This window comes from Macrobrachium nipponense, chromosome 5 (assembly GCF_015104395.2).
Source record: "Macrobrachium nipponense isolate FS-2020 chromosome 5, ASM1510439v2, whole genome shotgun sequence".
In the NCBI taxonomy this organism is placed as follows: Eukaryota; Metazoa; Arthropoda; class Malacostraca; order Decapoda; family Palaemonidae; genus Macrobrachium; species Macrobrachium nipponense.
In genome coordinates, this window is record NC_061107.1 from 13,709,589 (window position 1) to 13,731,441 (window position 21,853).

Below are 21,853 nucleotides of genomic sequence, written 5' to 3' on the forward strand. Positions count from 1 at the left end.
CTGAAAAAGAATTGAAGGTTCTCTTCTGAATAATTATGAATATCACTGAAGGTTGAAAATTTAGGGGGTAATGGAAGAACGAGTTAATCGGCTTACTTTAATAATGCGAAAAAGTCTTTCGGAGATATTTAAATGATAACCTTCAAAATTAGGAATCCAAGAAGTTATGTTGTAATTTAAGGTCAGTTATAAAATTATTATTACTCTGGACATCTCTGCGAGCTACAACCTTCTTTATATAGTCGTACAATAATTCTCTCTCTCTCTCTCTCTCTCTCTCTCTCTCTCTCTCTCTCTCTCTCTCTCTCTTTCACCTTTATTATCATTGTGCTCCTATTCTAAATAATTTTCCCTTTTTACTTCAACCTATCCATTTCTATGCACACACACACACACGACACACAACACACACACACACACACACACACACACACATATATATATATATATATATATATATATATATATAGGATATATATATATATATATATATTATCTTGGGGAATACTTATAAGTATTGATAGGCAATATTATGGTATTATATATATATATATATATATATATATATATATAATACCATTAATATTGCCTATCAATACTTATAAGTATTCCCCAAGAATATACGAAATAAGTTGTTAAATAAGCGAAAAATAAAATTCCCCCAAAAATAGCACTGTATCTTCAGGAAAGAACACGAGACCCCAATAGGACCTCACCCTCCCAAAATTAAGAGCCCATTTTCTTCAAGTTGCAACCTCTCAACAACCCGGCAACTGGGAGGGAAAAAAATTGGGGAGGGAAAAAAAGAGGAAAAGTTTGCAAGAAGAGAAAGGAACGTGCGAATCAATACCAATCAAGTCTTTTCAACTACATTTTTTTCTCTCCACCCTCACAAGACTATATAGTCTGGGACAAGTCGTATATGCACTACGGAAACAGGCAGCGTTGTAAAATCAATGTCAAGATAGATAGCACGTGTGCGCGTGCGGAGAGCTCTCTCTCTCTTTCTCTAGCGCGCTCTCTCTCTTTCCTCTCTTTCTCTCTTTCCTCCCCCACTCCCCACCCCTTAGTACCTCTCTTCCCTCCATCCTCATCTCACCACCTCTCCCTGGAGGCCAGCTGAAAAGAAAGATGGCGGCGTGGTTGCAGGCGTTCCTCTCCTTCGGTAAGTCGTTTTTCTGTTCTCGTGTTACGTGGTGTTCCGAGTGTCTTTTCAACAACGTAACTCGTCAGGATTGGCGCGACAGATATCCACTCTAAAGTGGGAGGGTTTCGCCCGCAAGTTTTGGCTGCGTAAAACTGAGTGATGAGCCTTGAAGGAAGGCAATAATGCATTTTTGTTGTTTGTTTTTGTTTGGGACTGCTTGGTTGAAAGTTTTTTCCCCTCGAATGTGTCAAATGGTCATTTATTACTGTATGAAAGGTCTCTCATATGGTGTATCGGCCTAATTTCCAGTGACGGACGCTTCCTATGGAAAAGAGGGCCTCAGTTTGCTACGAAAGCCTAATTTTGAGAAGGATACGTACGCCTACAATTGGTTTACTCACCGGCTATTTTCTAGCGTGACACAAATCACAGAAGACGTGACCAAAAGTCTCATCAGACTTGAAAAAATAACTGTTTTTGGCTGGAAATTAAAGCAAATGTACTCGCAAGGCATCTCGTAACTAACCAATCCCTGACATTAATAAAGAAACATTATCTAGGATTTAGTCTCACTGTTTCTGTATCAGGGATGATTTTGGCTAGTTTTATGAAGCTTATTTCACAGCAGCATCTTCATGAATGCTGAATTGTTTATCTTATTTATTCATTTATTTCATTTTTGTCTTAATTTGTGAATACGAATTCCAAGTGTTTTATGTGCCCACGAAACTAGTGAAAAAAAATCTCTAAAAAAACATGATATTACGAACTTAACATTTTGTCTGCATTTTAATTTTTTTTCGAAAATAATTAAACAGTTTGTGCTTAAATCACAACTAAACGAAGTTAAAGGACAAAAAAGCGAATGAGTAAACAAGAGATGAAGCTCTGATCTTAGCTAAATTTAACTTTATCACAATTCCCTCATGATATAAGTAAAAAAATCACTTATGATAACTTGTAACTTGTTAGAATCAATGGCCATTATTCAAACCAAGAGTGGAATAAACAATTCACTCAGTTATGCCCTGAAGCTTGAATGTGCAGTATGTATATAGTATCCTTAACGATTACTCCTAATGATAATAAAACACGTTAGAGAAAAATAATGAATCTACCAACGAATCGCATTCCACTCAGCCTTCACCATCAGGGCCACTAACGCTGCAGGGCACAGCATGTCAATAATTCCAGCAAGATATATTCCGGAGGGAAAATCAATGATTTCCCCCACCAAGTGAACCAGGTCATTCTGTCAAGGGCAAGAAAAGCACTTAATTACGTCACCGAATAACTACACGGAGCTATTAATTTATTTAATGAAATGGCACGAGAAATATTTCGAGAACTTGGGCGTGCAGTCACTGGGGAGCGCTGGCTACATTCGCTTTCTATGTTTTTCCATAAACGTAATTTAATGTGAGTTTTCAGATCGTTACATCTGTCTGCCTTGAAATGTGATTGGGTTTTGCTGGTTGCATGTAGTGGCTATTTTCTTTTTTAATCAATCCTTCAAAAAGCATTTCTTAATCAAGAAGTCTTCATACTTACTTATAAGGGGTACAGGGATGAACGTCTCGGTATATGGAAATTCATCTTTAAGACTGTAGACTATATATATATATATATATATATATATATATATATATATATATATATATATATATATATATATATATATATATATATATATATATATAGGGTGTCCATAAAGTCCCAGTACCATTATAAGTATTTATTGCCCAGAATGGTACTGGGACTTTATGGACACCCTATATATATATATGATATATATATTATATATATATATTGGGTATTAGTTGGCACCATTATCAATACTGACTGAGGAGGCGAGGCCACTACCCCAGTCATCGATTACAGAATATTTGAGTAAAGTTGGTCTCTCAACACTTTTAGTACCAGTTTGAAAACTGACACTAATTTTGGACACGGAACCTTGGAAAATAATGCCTAAATCGATTACCCGTAATCGATGTTTTTCAAAGTCTAGCGATGGGGGTATGGGGGTATCGTGGGGGCACCCTACAGGGGGCCAGGAAACGATTAAGAAAATGCAGGCGAACTTGTTTGACCTGGTTTCAATGTGAAAGTTAGGCCAAAATTCCCTAGAGATCTTAAGATGAGGAGATGTTACGTTCCATGCAAAATGATCTAATACATCCATTTGTCAATAAAATTCATATAAATGTGGTTTACTTATGTTCGGTTGAAAAAATTGCACAAGGGCATTTTTAATACTTCTTTTTTTCAGAAATTCATAAATTTAAACAGTATTGACCTTGTCCCAAAGTAGCTTATGTTCATTTATTGTTTGTACTGGGGTCTTTCACGCTTAGTGTGATATTCTTGTTTATATATATTATATATATATATATATATATGGATATATATATATTATATATATATATATATATATATATGGGGATACAATCCATAATGATGTAAAACCCACAGCTGATGGTCGAAAGCTTTAAGTTCCTATACAGAAATATATATTTAATAAAACTACAGAAGGATTTTACATCATTGTGGATTGTATCCCCATTTACTTAGAGGTACGACAGTACCTAGCTTCTGCATATACATACATTAGATATATATATATATATATATATATATATATATATATATATATACATATATATATTGCTCGTGTGTATATGTACGTATGTATGTGTGTATTTTTCCTATAAACATTTAAACTTTAGTTGCTAAATCTTTCATGAAACCTATTTACAAAATACTTCCACATTAGCTGTTTTATACACTTACAGTAGTGCTCACCAGAAAAATGTCGAAACCTCCATACTAAATGTGCCATTTATTTTGTCATGCAAACATTCTCATGCTTCTTGGCTATTATGAGTCTTTGATTCCAACACCTCTTCCTCTTTCTAGGATTTCCTCCCCATCCTCCATTTTAACGCTTCTGAATTTTAGATTATTCGCCAACCCATCGTCCTCCATTCCTTCCACATGACTAGACCATATCACGAAACTGCAATTCATCCTTTAACTCAAGCTAACCTTTTTGCCATTTCTATGCATCACCCGAGCTATCCCACGTTCAGTTCTTCTTGTGCCACATATGTTGCACACACAACTCAAAACGGCTTCAACCACTTTTCTTTCTTTTGCATTCAACACCCACACCTCACTTCCATATAGGGGAGATAGTACAACAATCCCTTCATGCATTATGGCTTTGATTCCATAGGTACTCTCCACTTCTCTTCCCTGTCTTTTGTGTACACTCTGCTGCCTTCCTCACTTTACTCATTTTATGACTCACCTCTTAGCTCGTCCTTCCATCAACGATTGTATTTACTCTTAAGTAACTATACGAATGAACCACTTATATACCTTCTTCGGTTCCGCCACATACACCAAGATTCACTGGTTTATTTCCCTGGTTTCAATTTACCCTCATAAACCTGGCTGTTTCTTACATTTTCTATCACCTTTCTCTTATTGATAGCACTTATAAATTGTTCCTTGATTGGTTCCTGCAGTTACTTCTCACCATCCTCAATCAGTACTGTATCATTTTCAAACTTCAGCTAATTTGCGCTTCTTTCCTTGAGCTTTCTCTTAACCTCTGGTATGGCTTCATTCATCATGGTACTAAAAAGCCAGTGTTGGTCGAAACCATTCAATTTTCCGTCTGCAAATGCTAGTAAAACACCATTTGGTATGACTCCATTCATCATGGTACTAAAAAGCCAGTGTTGGTCGAAACCATTCACCCCTCCGTCTTCAAATGCTAGTATACATTTTACTTCAGTCATAGAAAACTTTTAGTATTTCTTAACAAATGGCCCATTATACCAAGCATCTTTAACACCCTCCATATTGCCTTTGTACTGATTCTCTCACAAGCATTTTTTTCAAGACTCATTTATGCCACACGTAAGATTTAAGAAAAGACTGGATAGACTGAAGGACCTTAATATCCAGGAAGTGCAAGGGTACGGGAAAGATAGAGGTGACTGGTGTAGTTCGTCTGGGGTGGGTCTGACTTAGGATAAATGACCGAGCGGCGACATAGCGGTCACCTCTCTCGGAATGCGGCCACTTCCCGAAAAGCGCTTGACTTATACCATTATTTCGTAATTTGATGCTCAAATACTTTTTCGGGAAGGTGGCCACATTCCGGTATCGGTGGCCGCTATGTCGCCGCTCGGTTATTTACCCTATTACTGATGAGCACTTTATGTAGGTATAAAACTATGGAAATTTTCTGTATACGGATATTTTGTCATCGATTAAGCATTCAAGGTATGTGTACGCTGGTGATCAGGGGGTGCAGAGTCGTGGAATTTGAGCAACAAGAAGAGCCTAAGATCAGCATATCTGGGAGAATAGGCTTTCTCCAGGAGTAAGAGTTTGAAAGTCGTTGAAAACGACATTCACAAATGTACAAGAAGCAGTAGCAAATATTAGTTGCACTTCAGTGTCTTAATAAACCGCAAATAACTTAGGTACATGGTTAAATAATTAATGGGAAGTTTGAAGCACGGTTTCATAGCATTTTTGCTGAGCTATGACACATATTTATTTACTTTTTTTATTACGTTACGAAACTGAAGTGAATCATCCCAGACATACTGCATACTTGATCCAAAGGCTTTTGTGTATATTGCATTTTCAAATGTCTAATGAATAACGTACGTTTGACGTTTTGCAGACGTTATAGCTGCATTAACGTGATATGTATATACTATTTCGTTCTTGGGTTATATACATTATGCCCGGAAGCTAAATCTCCAATATTGAGAAGCTTAATTTTTTAGATGCAAATAAATGCAATGTAGGGTTAAGGTCCCATTTTGTCGCGAATACGATCTGGTTGGCTTTTGCTGTTGAATGTGCGTGAAAAAAACCGAATATCCCCTTGCAATATATATCACATTTCATTAAATCATTTACACATATGCCTGAGGGTGCATCAATACTACAGTAAAACATGTCATAAACACACATCAACAACTTATCACATACATATCACAAAACAAGTTAGAAACAAGTCAACGACCAAGCAGTGAACGAACCTTTGGCAAATACTGGATGATCGTATGAAGCTCTGGTCAGCACGGTCAGTGAATTATTGACTTGTATTCAACCTGTGTGCGGCGTGTGTTTAACCCTTAATGGACGGATTGCTCCTCGGGAGTATTGATAACAGGTTTGGGGTGGTGGGCGGATTGATCCTGTAGATAAACAATATTAAGACGGGTTTTACTATAGCGTGGGGGCACCCTAAATGTCACAGCAGCTCTGTATCTCGTTCACTTTGTAAATCTTCTGAAACCCCACTTTCCCCAACAGGCGTGATAACAACCAATGCTGCCGTCGCCACAACCTCAGGAGAGGCGTCTCCGGTAGCAGAGCTGAGTCTGTCCCTCTCTTCCATAACAGACTTCCCTCAAATCAAACTCTATACCAGCCAGACCCACCTCAGTGATAAAATCAACTTCGAAACAAATACTCACGACAAAACAGCAAAACAATACCACAATGACAAAATTCACACCGATTACTACCAAGACAATGATACCTTCGAAGTCACCGTCTTGCCCACTTCCACCATCTTGTGGAAGAAAGTGAAGAAAGCGAAGCCAGGGGGCGGCGCCAATCTAACTGACGATGGTGACGTAGAGGACGAGTTTGGAGTCGGGATGCCAGTTGCGGCTGCTTTGCAAAGTAAGTGTGCTTTGATATTGTTTTTTGAAACAAAACATGGTCCATGAGTAAAACTGGAAAGCAGCAGTCTGATTCAAATCTAGGTTTCCAAGCAATTACCCAACTAAAACATTTCTGATGCATAATAGTGTATAAGGGGACTTCTGATCAAAGTTTGTAGTATTGTTATATTGTTATTTCATGAAGTAAACAGTATCCAAATGAAACTACCTATTGATCTGTCTTCATTTAAAGGACCAGTTTATGTCAGTTGTCTGTACATATCCACTGTTTCCTCTAGAAACTTGTACTTTTTGCATTATTCATTAAGAAACTGGAGTAACTCTTGCATGAACTGCAGAGTCCATCTTAGCTTCACAACATCTCTTGCTAAGCTATAAACTTGCATTTTCGTGATTACCCTGTAAGTGTATTTAGAGTTGTCTTAATGAAGACAGTAAGTACTTTCTTGTTTTAAAAGATGTTTATCGTGCATTTTTTATGGTTTCGTATCTATATAAATACACATTTTCATTTCATCAGTTCATTATGAAAGTTGATTATACTCGAGATGTCTTCATCAGCACTATAACAGAGGCCACTCTTATTACACGTGTGTCACATGGCTTGTTCATTACAGGAAAATCCATATATTTTTAGCTAGGTAAATTGCTTGTCATTGGCTAAAGGTTTAAAACATTATTTTCTGATCTTAATTATATTAATGATAGTTTTCAGATAGTTTGGTTTCACACTAATGATCAATAACCATCTCTATATATGTATATGTATATATATACATATATATATAATATATATATATATATATATATATATATATACATATATATATATATATATATATATATATATATATATATATATATATATATATATATATATATGTAAACAGAAGGGAAGAGAATCCAAAATTTCCAAATAGGTGACATTCTATAGGTGACATTCTAAACTCAGAAGTCCGGAGCACAGCTTCACAACAGTCTCATGTTACTTCCACCCTTCTGTCTTGCTTAAAGTACGGATGATCACGATTTTCCTCACCGCTGTCACATCTGTATCTCATTATGGCTTGAATCACCTCACATTAATTTCCTTAGCTGTGTTCTTATGCGCAGTCACAGAAGAGGCTAATTTCTGTGCCATTTCTCTCTTGACAATATTCCTCTCTTGCATCTTCTTTCATAGAATTTGAACTTCCATCACTTACCACTGTGAAAACAACTTTATTCTTAATGTAAAGTAGGATTTCCCTTGCCAATAAAATTCTTCCTGTTTGAATCGTTTGGCATTACATATTTCTCCATTCCTGTGACTTCACCTGCCATGGTACAATTAAGTGACAGGCAAAGAACTTATATTTTGTGGAACCATGTCATAGGGAGTCAAAATCAAGTGGAAATAGGCTTTTACATTTTTCTTAAGAAGCGTACTCTTATTCACAAGGGGGCGGGGGTTGTGGGGGTGGGGGGAACATCATGAACATCCTTGTTTGGGCAATGAAATATCCAAGGTCTACCTGACTGGGTTACACATCTATCTGCCAGGGAAAGGAAATGTTACAAGGTTCCAAGGGAGTTTTATCAGTTCTTTAACATCAATGCTATTGCTGGACTGTGATTGGACAAGTGGTATTATGGCAACGCTGCTTTGCTGCCCTTATATCACAGTTCTGCAGTCTTCGTCTTCACTTTTTTGTGGGTTGCCTTAAATTTCTTTATACTGATCTTTTATAAAGAAGATTATCGTTGTTGTTGTCTTCACTTGTGTTTCTACGAGAAAATTGTTGTTTTCACTTTAAGGATTGATTCGTGTAGTGCAAAGCAGTAATAGTTTGCTTATACATCACAAAAATATGGGGTTAGAAACCCTGTGATGGCCATCACTGTACTAGTCACCAGCCTCTGCCTTTTCTGTATGTCTGCTTTCCTGTGGTCTTTAGCTCATGCTGATTACTGAATATTTGAAATCCATTAGTTCAAACATGTTCCTTGCCCATCTCTGAAAATTGCTGAAGTTGGTAATGATATCAGTCAACGTAGCTACATCTCCTCAGCTAACTTTGGGAGGCTTGGCATGTTTCATGAATGCTCCTTTAATGACCATCTCAACTGGGCTTACGCTGTCTTTTACCGAGTAACTTTCCACATTTATGAGTATAAATGCACGAATAAAAATTTAAATTGCAAATGAAAGTTCAAATTCTGACTACAATTCACTCATATCTCATTTTTCTCTGCTCATATAAACTGGGATAAATTAAGATATAACCTCACAAAGAATCTTTTGCACTATTAAACGTAATGTCTGTTGCTAAGTGACTCAATTATTGCTCACTCATGGAGTCTTTCTTCTCATACTGGATATTATAGATAGAAAGCAATGTGGCTGTAGTGGCAGCATACTGAAAAAAACCTCTAAAATAGCAGTTGAACAGAAATTGTTTATATTGAAATTCCCTTTTCAAATAAATGTGGTTTAGAGAAAGATTTAAGGAGGTATCTTGGGTGAAATTTGGCAACTCCTCCGAGTCTGTGGACTGTAAATATTCCTAATTCGAATATTTAGAGTCCATAGACTCGGAGGAGTTGCCAAATTTCCCACACGATACCTCCTTAAATCTTTCTCTGAACCACATTTATTTGAAAAGTGAATTTCAATATAAACAATTTCTGTTCAACTGCTATTTTAGTTTTTTTTTTTTTAGTATGCTGCCACTACAGCCACATTGCTTTCTATCTATAATACCCAGTATGAAAAGAAAGACTCCATGAATGAGCAATAATTGAGTCACTTAGCAACAGACATTACGTTTATTAGTTCAAAAGATTCTTTGTGAGGTTATATCTTAATTTATCCCAGTTTATATGACCAGAGAAAAATGAGATATGAGTGAATTGTAGTCAGAATTTGAACTTTCATTTGCAATTTAAAATTTTATTCGTGCATTTATACTCATAAATGTGGAAAGTTCCTTGGTAATATGGTACCATTACAGCTGGTACAAAATACGAGCGCCTTTGACTTGTGTTCCTCCTTCACTTGTGCCGTGAAGAATCACGGAGAAAAGATATAAAGGCGATATTTGTTTCCCTAGCAAGTGGTAATGGCCGCACTCGAGATGACGGGACCTACATCGTTGACGATGATGAGGGCACCGCGTGTGTAATGGCGTACTTCAAATGTCAGGCCACAATCTACTACCCTGACACCAAAGGAACTTACCAAGTGAGTGATGTTCTGAAGTGTTGTCTCTCTATAAAATAGATAACTGGAAATTGTTTTCGTTGTGAATGACGCAACAGTAAATTTAAAAGCGATTCTATCATTCAAGTCATGATGTGACATGTATCTGGATAATGTTCAGGATTTAGTTTTTCGAACAGCATGTTGGTTGCCTGGATAGACCAAGGGATTTTAAAGATGGAGTCTGTTCATATATCTATCTTTATTAGAATCACATTAAAGAAATCTAATTTAGAACTGCCTATAACTTTAGCTGTGCAATGGGGAGGTAGTGTTGAGAACTTAACTATATTGTGAGCTGTAGATTTACTCATCACCGTCACTCAAATTTATATAAAAAGCCTTTGTATATTGTTTTTCTCAATAGTAAGTTCCTTTTTCGTTTTTTGTAATCTTATAGGCTTATGTTATTTGTACTTGATGTTGTATTTTTCTTTGTAGTTCATGTAGTACTTGCAAGAACAAAAGAGATCACTGTCTACTTTGTATATAATGTATTGTCTCTTTGTGGACAAATTTGTACTAATAGTTGTATATTTTGTCAATAAAATAAATAACTGACTACAGGGTGTCCATAAAGTCCCAGTATCATTCTGAGTAATAAATACTTGTAATGGTACTGGGACTTTATGCACACCCTGTATAGGTAATATACTAGAGCAGTACAACCAGGCAGCAACAACGATTTAAATACAGAGGCATAAAGAACCTTAATAACAACAAAACCCATAAAAGTATAATGGTAACAGAGCGCTCCATTGCCAGAAAAAAGTGGTCTCCCCAGAAGATGATTCAGAAGTCTACGGGAGCTGCGACAGGGTGGGACAGGTCTCAGAAGTGAGCGTCAAATGGTCCTCCATCATCCTGACGCTCCGTTTCGGCCTAGACGACCTCACTGATTCCTGGTTTGTGTCGCGGTTCAGTCTGACTTACGACCTGTCTGCCTCCATGTTTCCTGACAGCGCTGGTGAGTCAGATTGTCTATAGTAATACCGTTTTTATCAGGACTGTAATGTTAGGGAGTAAACTATCTTCTAGAATCCAGATGAATAATACGTTATTTCAACTCAACGTTAGTATGACTGAATCTGTTAACTTCATAACAGGATGGGTCAAGTATGATATAACGCATATTGATGCTGATTACAGTCTGTACTACAGAAGGTTAGCCTCTAAAAAAATGCTAGTGAACAAGTAACGAATCAATAGTTCACTCTGACAGCAACTCCCAAACTTCCAGACATGGAGAATCTATATGTTTGGACATTACTCTAGGTTTGGGTTACATCACAGCAACTTCTTCATAGCTTATTCAGTCTCTCTTTCTTGTTACAAATGCTCACATTTTCTCATACTCCTTGATTTTCCTTCTTTCAAGCCTTACACCTTGGCCTCTATATCATCCCTCATTCTTTCTTGTCCTTTCCCCCAACTTTGAAAGCATTCCCTCCTCTCCACCAGCACTAATAACCCTATTCCATTCATCTTACACCCACTCCAACGTACGGTCTCTAGGCTCTTCAACCATCACGGTGGCAAGCAAAGATGGCCGCAAGTTCTGGCAGACAAACAACGAATACTCCTTCCGGTGTCTACTTCTCCACGACATCAGCCTCTTGGACATCAACAACAACACGGCAACACTGCACTTTGACGAGGTCCGAGTGCAGGCTTTCTGCGACGAAGCTTTCTTCAGGAGACGTAAGTTAATTAAGAAGTGAAACAATTCTTTAACTTTGTAGGTAGAAGAACCTTGTGGGTTGAGCCTAAATTCCTTAACTTTGTAGATAGAAGAAGCCTGTAGGTTAAGCCTAAATTCCTTGCTTTGTAGGTAGAAGCCTGTAGGTTAAGCCTAAATTCCTCCGCTTTGTAGGTAGAAGAAGCCTTTAGGTTAAGCCTAAATTCCATAGTTTTGTAGGTAAAAGAGGCTTGTGGGCTAAGCCTAAATTCCTTAGCTTTGTCAGTAGAAGAAGTTGTAGGTTAAAAGTTTCCCTAGCTTTGTAGGTAAAAGAGGCCTGTGGGTTAAGCCTGAATTCCTTAGCTTTTGTAGGCAGAAGAAGCTTGTAAGTTAAGCCTAAATTCCTTAGCTTTGTAGGTAGAAGAAGCTTCTGGGATAAGCCTAAATTCCTTAGCTTTGCAGGCAGAAGAACCTTGTAAGTTAAGCATAAATTCCTTAGCTTTGCAGGTAGAAGCTTGTAGGTTAAAAGTTCTTAGTAATGAACCAATTCCTTAGTTTCATATGTATGAGAAACTTTTAGATTGCTTGTAGTTAAGTCTAGATTCCTTAGCTTTGTAAGCATAAGAAGCTTGTAGGTATAACTAAATTCCTCAGCTTTGTAGGTAGAAGAAGCATGTAGATTAAGCATAAACTCCTTAGCTTTGTAGGTAGAAAACCCTGTAGGTTAAAAGTTCTCAGTAATGAACCAATACCTTAGCTTCGTAGGTAAAATAAACTTATAGGTTGCTTGTTGGTTAAGTCTAGATTTCTTAGCTTTGTGTGTATAAGAAGCTTGTAGATTAAGCCTAAATTCCTTAGCTTTGGAGGTAAAAGCTTGTAGATTAACCCTACATTCCTTAGCTTTGATACAAGACAACCGCCATATCTAGTAAATATTGATCCTTAAGGAAATGCCACCTTTTGAAAATGACATAAGGTCACTTTAACCAATCCAAGACTTGACTAGAACTTCCACTCACCCTCAACTTGAAGGAAATAAGCAACCTCTCTCTGAGCCTTAGGCCTAGGATTGTTTTAGGCTTAACCTACAAGCTAGAGAGAGAGAGAGAGAGATGAATGGAAACATGAAAGGTAAATATCTTACTACATAGCATGAAAAAAATCATTAATAAATGTTTACATACTATATCTATATATACTACACACACACACACACACACACACACACACACACACACACACACACACACATATATATATATATATATATATATATATATATATATATATATATATATATATAATATAGAGATAATTATATAGGAATTATAATAATCTCCCACAGCTAAGCACTGCATTCACCGTGTCCACCGCGACGAGATGGTGCCAGTGACAGTCGGTGCCACACTGGCAGGTTCTACCTTGCTCACCGTGATCGTTTACGGCATCTTCAGGTACTTCAAGATCAAGAAAGTCCAGTACGACACGATGGCATGAAGTGCAAGTAACTACAGCTGTAACTTATTATTATTATTTTGAATTTTGGGGAAGTTCGATTCAAAGTTGAGTCGTTGTATCTCTTTGGAGATATTTTTCTTTCGTTTTTTTGCAAAGGGTCGGGATGGCAGGACTTGGAAATCTACTTAAGAAAAAAAAATGTCAGCTTAAATAGCCGGATGCCAGAACTTGGAAATCTGATTGAGAAAAAAAAAAATTGTCAGCTTAAATAGCGCATAAAAAAATCAGGAAAAAGCTGCGGTTCATATTCAATATTCAGGCTCCATTTTTGGGATATTTAGAAGATCATATACGTAAAAGAAGCAATTGCGCTAGAAGTGTGTGGATAAACGATAATTTAATTCGAATAATTCTCAGTTGCCTGAGCATCTGTTCTTAAGAACTTACGAAATGGGTAAATAAAGAAACTGATTGCTATGTAAGAAATTAATTTAAAAAAGAACATAAATACGATAAAGTACACAGAACAGTATTAGTTTTATGACTCAAACTTCAATAATGATTATTATACCACAGAAAAGCAGAAAAAATAAAAAAAAGTATAATTAAAAGAAAATGTCATGGCTATAATAGATAAACAAATACAGAATAAAATAATAAAAACTCCCAATGGAATAGGTGTAAATAACAGTCTCAAGTAAAAAAAAAATGAAATCTATCACAGGTATAAATAATTAACTGAACAGAAAACAAAGCAAATACTCATATAAAAGCAGGAAAACCATAAGTAGATAAACAGAGCTAATAAAAGCTTCAGTGCAAGATACAGAACATCCCAGTCCTCTTAAACAGACAAATTTTAGACCTCACAGAAGATTTTGTCAAGTCTGTTTGGAAAATATTAATTTCTTTTCAAATAGGGAGGCCGACGGCAAAGGCAACCTAATGCGCCTATCCAGACCCAGCCTGAAGTGAAAGAAGGAATAATTTAAATGATTGAATAGTTATCAAAAAGTGTGGGGGAGAAAAAAAAATAATAAAGAGGGTCTTAATACTGAAGCTGAGAGACTGGCCTCTTTTGGGGGAATGTTATTGGTTATTGATTAATTCTTTTTTTTTTTGCACTGATTACCGGGGGATGAATACTTGTTCCTAAGCCAGGTAATGTTGAAATAAGAAGAAGTTAACACGCAGCGTTGAGTAACTTCAAATGTAATGTGATTTTTTTTAAATATTACGTAGTGGCTGAAACCCTAAATGAAAGAATTTAGTGATGAATTACATTACATTTATTTTGTAATGCAATGGACGCATAACGTAAAGAAAGGAAAGCTGATACAAGAAAAAAAAAGTCACTCAAAAAAAGTTGGAATTAGAAGCCACTCGTAGCTCACTAAACAGAAAAAGCGCCAACTCTCTAGAATCTAAAATGCATAAACTCCAACAAAACAGAAAAGAAAAAACTAAACAGAAAAGGCTAAAGAGCTAACGAAGTAGCGTCAAATCAGACTGAAATGTAAATACATAGAAGTATATAGATGAATTTTAGTCATAGAAATAAAAGCACTTGTTAGGAACTTTCTGCACGACTTAGATTAAATTTACAAAGCAGATCAAGCAATAGAACGCAAAAGTATTGAAAGCAATAATCACACTAAAGCCTAGTACACACAGTTTATATTATGTATTAATAATATAATTGGGTTTTCATTTGACTACGCATATCTTAGCACATATCACCAAAATATTAAAAAGAAATTGGGTCCTTTATTTAAAGGTTCAGTACAAATCGACAGGAGGAAAAAAAGTCATATCACTCGTATATCATTTTTTTCTAGCTTAATTGTGTGATGCTAATCTGAAAGGTATCGGCATTGTGTCTTTTCCTATCGTGGGCAAATTAGGACAGAGAGCGTATGCTCCTATCTGTTCCTATCTGTCCGTCGGAAAGTTTTCGAAATCAAAGACTACGCTAAAAAATTTTTTCGAATCCAACGACTCTACGATAAAAAGTTTTCGAAGTCAGAGACACTACACTAAGTCGTTTTCGAAATCGAAGACTCTATGGTAAAATGTTTTCGAAATAAAAAAAATCTACGCTAAAACGTTTTCGAAATCGAAGACTCTAAGGCAGAATGTTTTCGAAATTAAAGAATCTACGCTAAAACGTTTTCGAAATCGAAGAATCTAAGGTAGAATGTTTTCGAAATCAACCACTCTACACTAAAACGCTTTCGAAATCGAAGACTCTATGGTAGAATGCGTTCGAAATTAAAGAATCTACACTACAACGTTTTCGAAATCAAAGACTAAGCGTTTTCAAAATCAAAGAGTCGACACTAGGACGTTTTCGAAATCAGACTACGGCATAAGGCGCCAGTTAAACCCCCCAGCTGAACTTGTATCTTGGCTAAAGTACAACTATTGAAGTGCCCCCTGTGTCATTGTTTAAATGAAACCTCCTACGTCACTTCAGGAAAATTAATACTGAAAAGGAAAAGTAATTATTATCAGCTGTAGCGCATTATCAATCATTTGACAGTCAGCTGGCAAATTTCGATCGACTACTTATATTTTAGTCCAATAACTGACTTATTTTAGCAATTAGAAACTCGTATTGTTGTATATATAAATGAGTCTACATTTCCCTTATTCAGCTGTCGGAGTTAAAATTGCTAAAGCTGACCGGTTAATCGATAAGAAACTGGGGTGTCATTTTTTCGACTACAAATAAAACTAGAGGTTAGCCTTTTTACCTGCTAAGAACTAACAATAAAATATGCAACAAAGAAAGAATTTGCCTCGGAAAGGAAAGAAATTACCGATATCTTAGCCGATGTAGCATCACTTCGGGGTCAGTTTGAATCAATGATTTCAAGCAGGAATTCAGGAAAGACTTGGAGCAATAAAATAAATAAATAAACAAACAAACAGCGCCAGGAGATGCATGATTAGCATAAGAATGAAATAGCAATAATAGATGATATGCTAGAAAAACAATATTTGATAAAATCTCTAGGAGTTTTCATACTTAACTTTAGCCAGTAATTTACTGATTATTAGCTGTTCCATTCATAAATTAGTTAGCAAGTGGAGATTAGCTTGAGAGCTCTCGTAAAATTAAGAATTACAGAATAAATTCTGGATGGACGAAGCGAATTAGTTATCGAAGGATAACCTGAAAACATAAGTTTGTTTATTTGGGCTATCGTGAAAATATGATGGGAATAGGAAAGAAAAATAGTATAATTTAGTTACAGAAATGAACGAAATCAACAGCTAACAATTTTGAGGAGAAAAAATTTATTCTGAGGCGTGATTTTATCAATCCAAAATACCATGAAACTTGAGTGTCGAAGTTCAGGTTAGCTAATTTTGCAGCCTAATTTTGTAGCTGCAATTCCTTGCTCAAATGAAAAGAAGAGCAACATCTTTGTTTACATTCCAGGAAACATGGATAATACTCCTATGGATAATATTCCAATGTCGGTCATTATTCATGATACCAAAAGTAAAACTGATTTGCCTTAATAGTTTTAGCAAAGGCAGACTTCAAAATCACGAATGTTTTTTGTTTTCGTTAGAACAAACAAGCAAGCATGAAAGCACTCGCTTTATATATCAGCATGCAACTTGTACATAGGCATTGCCAAAGAACCATCCTATAATGGAATTTGAAGATTAATTACGGAAGATTGCATGCAATTTATTGAATTGTCAGTAATAAAGAAAAATAATGAAACATATGGGATGGGTAATTTAATACCCATATTTAGCCCAAAGTTGATTATAACGAGAAAAGTCAATCCAGTTTAGTACCAATGCATAATCTTTTTATATGCAATATGTGTCTTTGCAAATAAAACGCATCCTGTCTAAAATCCAAAATTTTATTGTATGTTGAATAGGAAACCAGTTGCCTGTTAAGACGATGTTGTTTATTAAAGGATAATGTAGCAATAGGCTGAGTTTAGGTTTGATAAATAATAATAATAAAAAAAATTACTTGTATAGAAAAGTAAGCGTTAAATGAATGGCTTTTTCATGGGACCACAAAGCCGTTTCCATGTTAGGCGTTCTCTTGTTGACAAAAAAGCAAAATAAATAAACATTATTAAGTTGTTTTGTGTGTTCATCGTGTTGTAAATGGTGTCAAGATTTGTGAGTGTTGTCAAACCACAAGAAAGAGTTCTTTTTGGACACAGGCAAAAGGCAGTTGATAGCATTAGTGTGAGTCTCTTAAGGACTCAGTTTCAGTGAAACATGTTTTAACTGGCTTAGGCAGAACTATTTTCTTTCTATCAACTTAGAAAAGTGCTAAGTGAAACATGTTAGCAAATCAAGGCAAAGTCTTGGCATTCACTTAGTTTATAATTACTTACAGATAGGCCAAATCATGTCTTAACCTAGTTTTTATTTTTTAACACGTTTAAGACATTTGGTGCCTATCTGTAAAAAGTGAAGTATGTCTGATATGATACTTACTTTTTACTCCACGTCTTATTTTCGCTGCAAATTTTGATCCTTCTTCAAACTGCTCTGGAGGAAGTGTCAACGCAGTATTTGATTTGTCTATGAACGTTGAATTTGACAGCTTTTTTTGTGTGTTTATCATCTGAATTAAGATACAAACCACTCCCCAGTATGGTGTCAGGCAGTCAAGCCAGCAGTCATTACTTAGTGTCGATTGAAACTTGTATCATACCTGTATCATTTGAAAAGGGAGAGGTTTGTGTCTGTGTCTGTGTTTAATGTCATGGAGTAAAAAAAAAATATATTTCGTTGTAACTTAATTCTAAAACAACTTCCCAATTGAATCTTCCATCACTGTAAGTGCGATTTTCAGATACATAAAAAAATAATCGTTAGTATTCTGTCTAACTTCATCTTGTTACGCCAGTTTTATAGATTTATATATACAGTATATATATGTATAGACATTATACACATATCTATCGTATATTTAACGCAAAATATTTAGAGTAAAAAGAGAAAGTGTCCTAATTTTAAGCCTCAATGCAGTGCCTAAACAGAACCGTGAAACAAGTCTTCCATGATTCCATGAGGTGCCGCTTCGCAACCTTGTGATAATCCCTTAAGTGTGAATAGGATTAAAAACACCTGTGTATATATAACTATTTGTGACAGTTCAGATATTATCATAGAGCACAAGGACTCGTACACACTCCCGTTCTAGTCTTTGTTAGTTTTTTTTTTTTGCTGTAGAATTATTCACCTTCTGGAAACTACAACCAGGTTGTTTGACATTATTTAGACTGAATTATTTAGACAAATTCATTTGGTTCCTGTTATGAGATTAAATTTCTTCCCGTCTTCCTTTTCATGAACTTATTTCATTGTTGTTCATTACTGAACCATTCCTGAATTCAGTCATGTTCATCAATATTAATCCTTCACAATTCTTTTGAACATATATAGCAGCCAAGTGACTTACAATTACTATTTTTATCTGGATATTATGACACATTTAACCTGACAAGCACGTTAATATTTTCAATCATAACAATTGTGAATAACCACGTTCTGGAAAGCAAGTGTAATTACAGTGAAAAAAAATAAACACTACTAACGAAACTGCAAATTAAACTTTCTAACATATAAGATGTTATGATTATTTTGTGTAATTATCATTGTAATAAGGGCTTTGTAAATACATAACATATTTCCAAAAACAAAATCAGCTGATGTAAGTCGAGATTTATTATTGTACTATTAAATTTTCTGGTCACAGCTAAATAGACGTTGTTTATCTGTAATAAGACTACAATTTCTGGCTCTCGACAGTGAACGTGCATGTTGTTACAGTGAAACATTGTACAGTGAAAACATCGTCATCACAATCATCATTCGACCAGAAGAATGCTCGTTCAGTAATCTTGATCTATCTTTAAGTTATGTCTAAATTTACATTACCTAAATGTAAAGAGAGCACACAAATTGAAAGTCTGGTGACTGCAAAGTCTAAACCTAAGTTTAATCTAATTTATTTCATTTGGAATAAGATATATTTTGCCGGAAATTTAACGATATAGTAAACTATCAAGTTTTCTAGATGAAAAATGAATTTAGTACATTAGATTTTTGTGACATAATTTTAGTTATTTTCATCTTAAAGGAAAATCTGCTTGGGGCATGAACAGCATACCCTGCAAATTCAATACTTTTGTCAAGCAAGCTTTAGATTATAATATTATGATAATCACTTGTTTTAAAACATAAAAAAAGCAAAACAGTTCACAACAGCGTTCAAGGTCACTCAAAGAGCTTTCTTCAGAAAGATGACAGATGACAAATGTAAAGAAAATTTCATAACTTTCTTAAGATGAATTTTGTAAATTTAATGCATTGTATCTTCCTGTATTATGTCTTCCTAAATACAGTGTGCATATCATATGATGTATTTGTTGTAGACATTTGTTAAAAATGTTGATTAAAATACGTTGCTGGCTAAGGGTCAGTGCGAATGCCCAGTTCTTTGGCAGTTCAACACTCATTATTTTTTTTATACTTTTCAGTTTTCATGTTTATCATTGTACTGAAGTTTGTTGGCATAAAAAAAACATGTTTATATTTACTATTCCTTTCAGTGTCATGTTTTATTTCTGATGCGAAATTTGATAGGCAGACGTACAAACACACATATATATACGTATATATATGTGTGTGTATCTACTATACACATACATACATAGATATACATTTTTATGTGTATACACAAATATATATGTATGTGTATATATATATATATATATATATATATATTATTGTAGTATATATATTTATATATATATCTAAAATGTTCCGCGGTAAAATATCATTAGTTTTTTTCCTTATCAGTAAAATATAGAATTTTACTTTGCCTTCACTACCTAAAGTCATATTGAAAATACCAAACAAAATTTAGTAAATTAAACAGGCACACTTTTAACTAACGGTACGTGTAACACGTACCTTCAATTTAAAGTGTACCTGTCTAATTAACTGAGTTTTGTTTGTTATTTTGTCCCTTTTATTATTAAAATAACAATCATTTACAGTTACCAAAATTTACAAAGTATAAATAATAGTCCCTCCCAACTTTTTACCGTCCCCCAATTCTCATTAACCACATCATATGTCTGATTCTGAAATAAAAATTAAACATTTCAAAAAATAGGATCAGACCCGTGAATAATATACATCCGACATCAATAGAAAACGGGGATTTGTTACCTAGGCTAAACATGTCACTTAACATTTAGCAAATGAGACGAAAACCAATTTAAAACACATTTGGTACTTACCTGTCCGCCATGAATCCTTCTCAGAGATCCGTGGAACAGACGCATCTGTGAAAAAGAGAGTAATAACATCTTTACAAATAATTATGTATTTATCTAATTTAATCAAGCAAATATTACATTTACAGTTTTCATGTGATTCTCCCTTTGGTTCCTTTCAATGTGTAAATTTTTCTTAGAAGAATCCAATTCACAGCAATAAAAAGTTATGGGAAAAAAAACCTTAGAAATTGTGTAATTATGATTTAGTTCTGAGTGCTTGCTACTGCAATAAATAGTGATAGAAAAAAATGAGATGTATTAATTCTTTCCTTTATAAGATTTCATTATAGTTACTGAAGTGATCTTTCATTTTGCTGTTGGAAATTACATCATAAGTCATATGGGTGAAAGTGAGAGGCTGCTCTGTATAAAAAAAAGTACGAAAGTGCTAATTGTCAAAAAGAAAGTCTACAGAAAAAGATCGTGTATTATGGAAAGATACCAGTACACATACAATGAAGACGAAATACCTCATATTTGTTGCACCAATTAATGTTTTGGATGGTAAAGTAATTCTTGCAATATATGGTAGATGAATTCTAATGATTACCTTTAAATCAGCATGTCTTTCCAAAAGATACTATGCCAATTGGATACCAGTACTTGACTAAATTTTGCACTAGCTGCATAGGCTATGGCGAAGTTGATTTTGAGGTAAATGTAACAGATCAATGCTTCAAGACTGTGCAAATATGACAAGTGTATTCTTAAGACACATCTTACTTTAGCTTAGGCACTGTTCTTAATTGGAACACTTTGACTAAAACCCTCAATTGAAGGGAAGTTCCATACTTTGTTTCATGAAGTTTTGGGGTATCAAGAACAAGCATCTGGTTTGTCACAGCCAATGGTGTTCAGGGAATCAGGATGTGTTCATTAAATACCACTGCAGTTTTTACCATGTTCCTTGGGGGAGCCAGATATTTAAAGGACCAGGAGATGAAAATACCGCATTTTAAACGATTTGTTTATTTAGAATTTCATGAAAAGTAGAAAAGTAGAGAGACGTTTGAGAACAGAGTAGCTGTTAACTACCGAGACATGAATAGACCGTTCTGATAGCAATAATGAAACGCATTCCTATACGGAGGGCTTGAAACCACGAAACAGGGAGTTTGGTTAACCAAGATCCAGACCCTTTCATAAGAATTTGAGAAGCCAAAAGCAATGTTTTATTACGTTTCCATACTGCAAGATCATTACTCCTGCAAGAGATCAACGTTGCAATTAGTGTGGCGTACACTGAAACTGCCTATATGG

General features: G+C 35.1%; 1 protein-coding gene across 1 annotated transcript; it reads left to right on the top strand.

The window, feature by feature from the left end:
- Positions 1–1,068: 1,068 nt before the first annotated feature.
- On the top strand, positions 1,069–20,835 carry LOC135215214 (uncharacterized). Its single transcript, XM_064249716.1, has 6 exons — positions 1,069–1,165; positions 6,497–6,871; positions 9,966–10,096; positions 10,880–11,081; positions 11,630–11,815; positions 13,138–20,835. The coding sequence occupies exons 1-6, from the start codon at positions 1,132–1,134 to the stop codon at positions 13,287–13,289; spliced, it is 1,080 nt and encodes a 359-aa protein (XP_064105786.1). The 5' UTR covers positions 1,069–1,131; the 3' UTR covers positions 13,290–20,835.
- The last annotated feature ends 1,018 nt before the right edge of the window (positions 20,836–21,853 follow it).

Coding starts and splice junctions, on each gene's coding strand:
- LOC135215214 (XM_064249716.1), top strand. CDS start 1,132: ATGGCGGCGTGGTTGCAGGCGTTCCTCTCCTTCG. Junction 6,872..9,965: donor AGTTGCGGCTGCTTTGCAAA/GTAAGTGTGCTT, acceptor TTGTTTCCCTAG/CAAGTGGTAATGGCCGCACT. Junction 11,082..11,629: donor CATGTTTCCTGACAGCGCTG/GTGAGTCAGATT, acceptor TACGGTCTCTAG/GCTCTTCAACCATCACGGTG.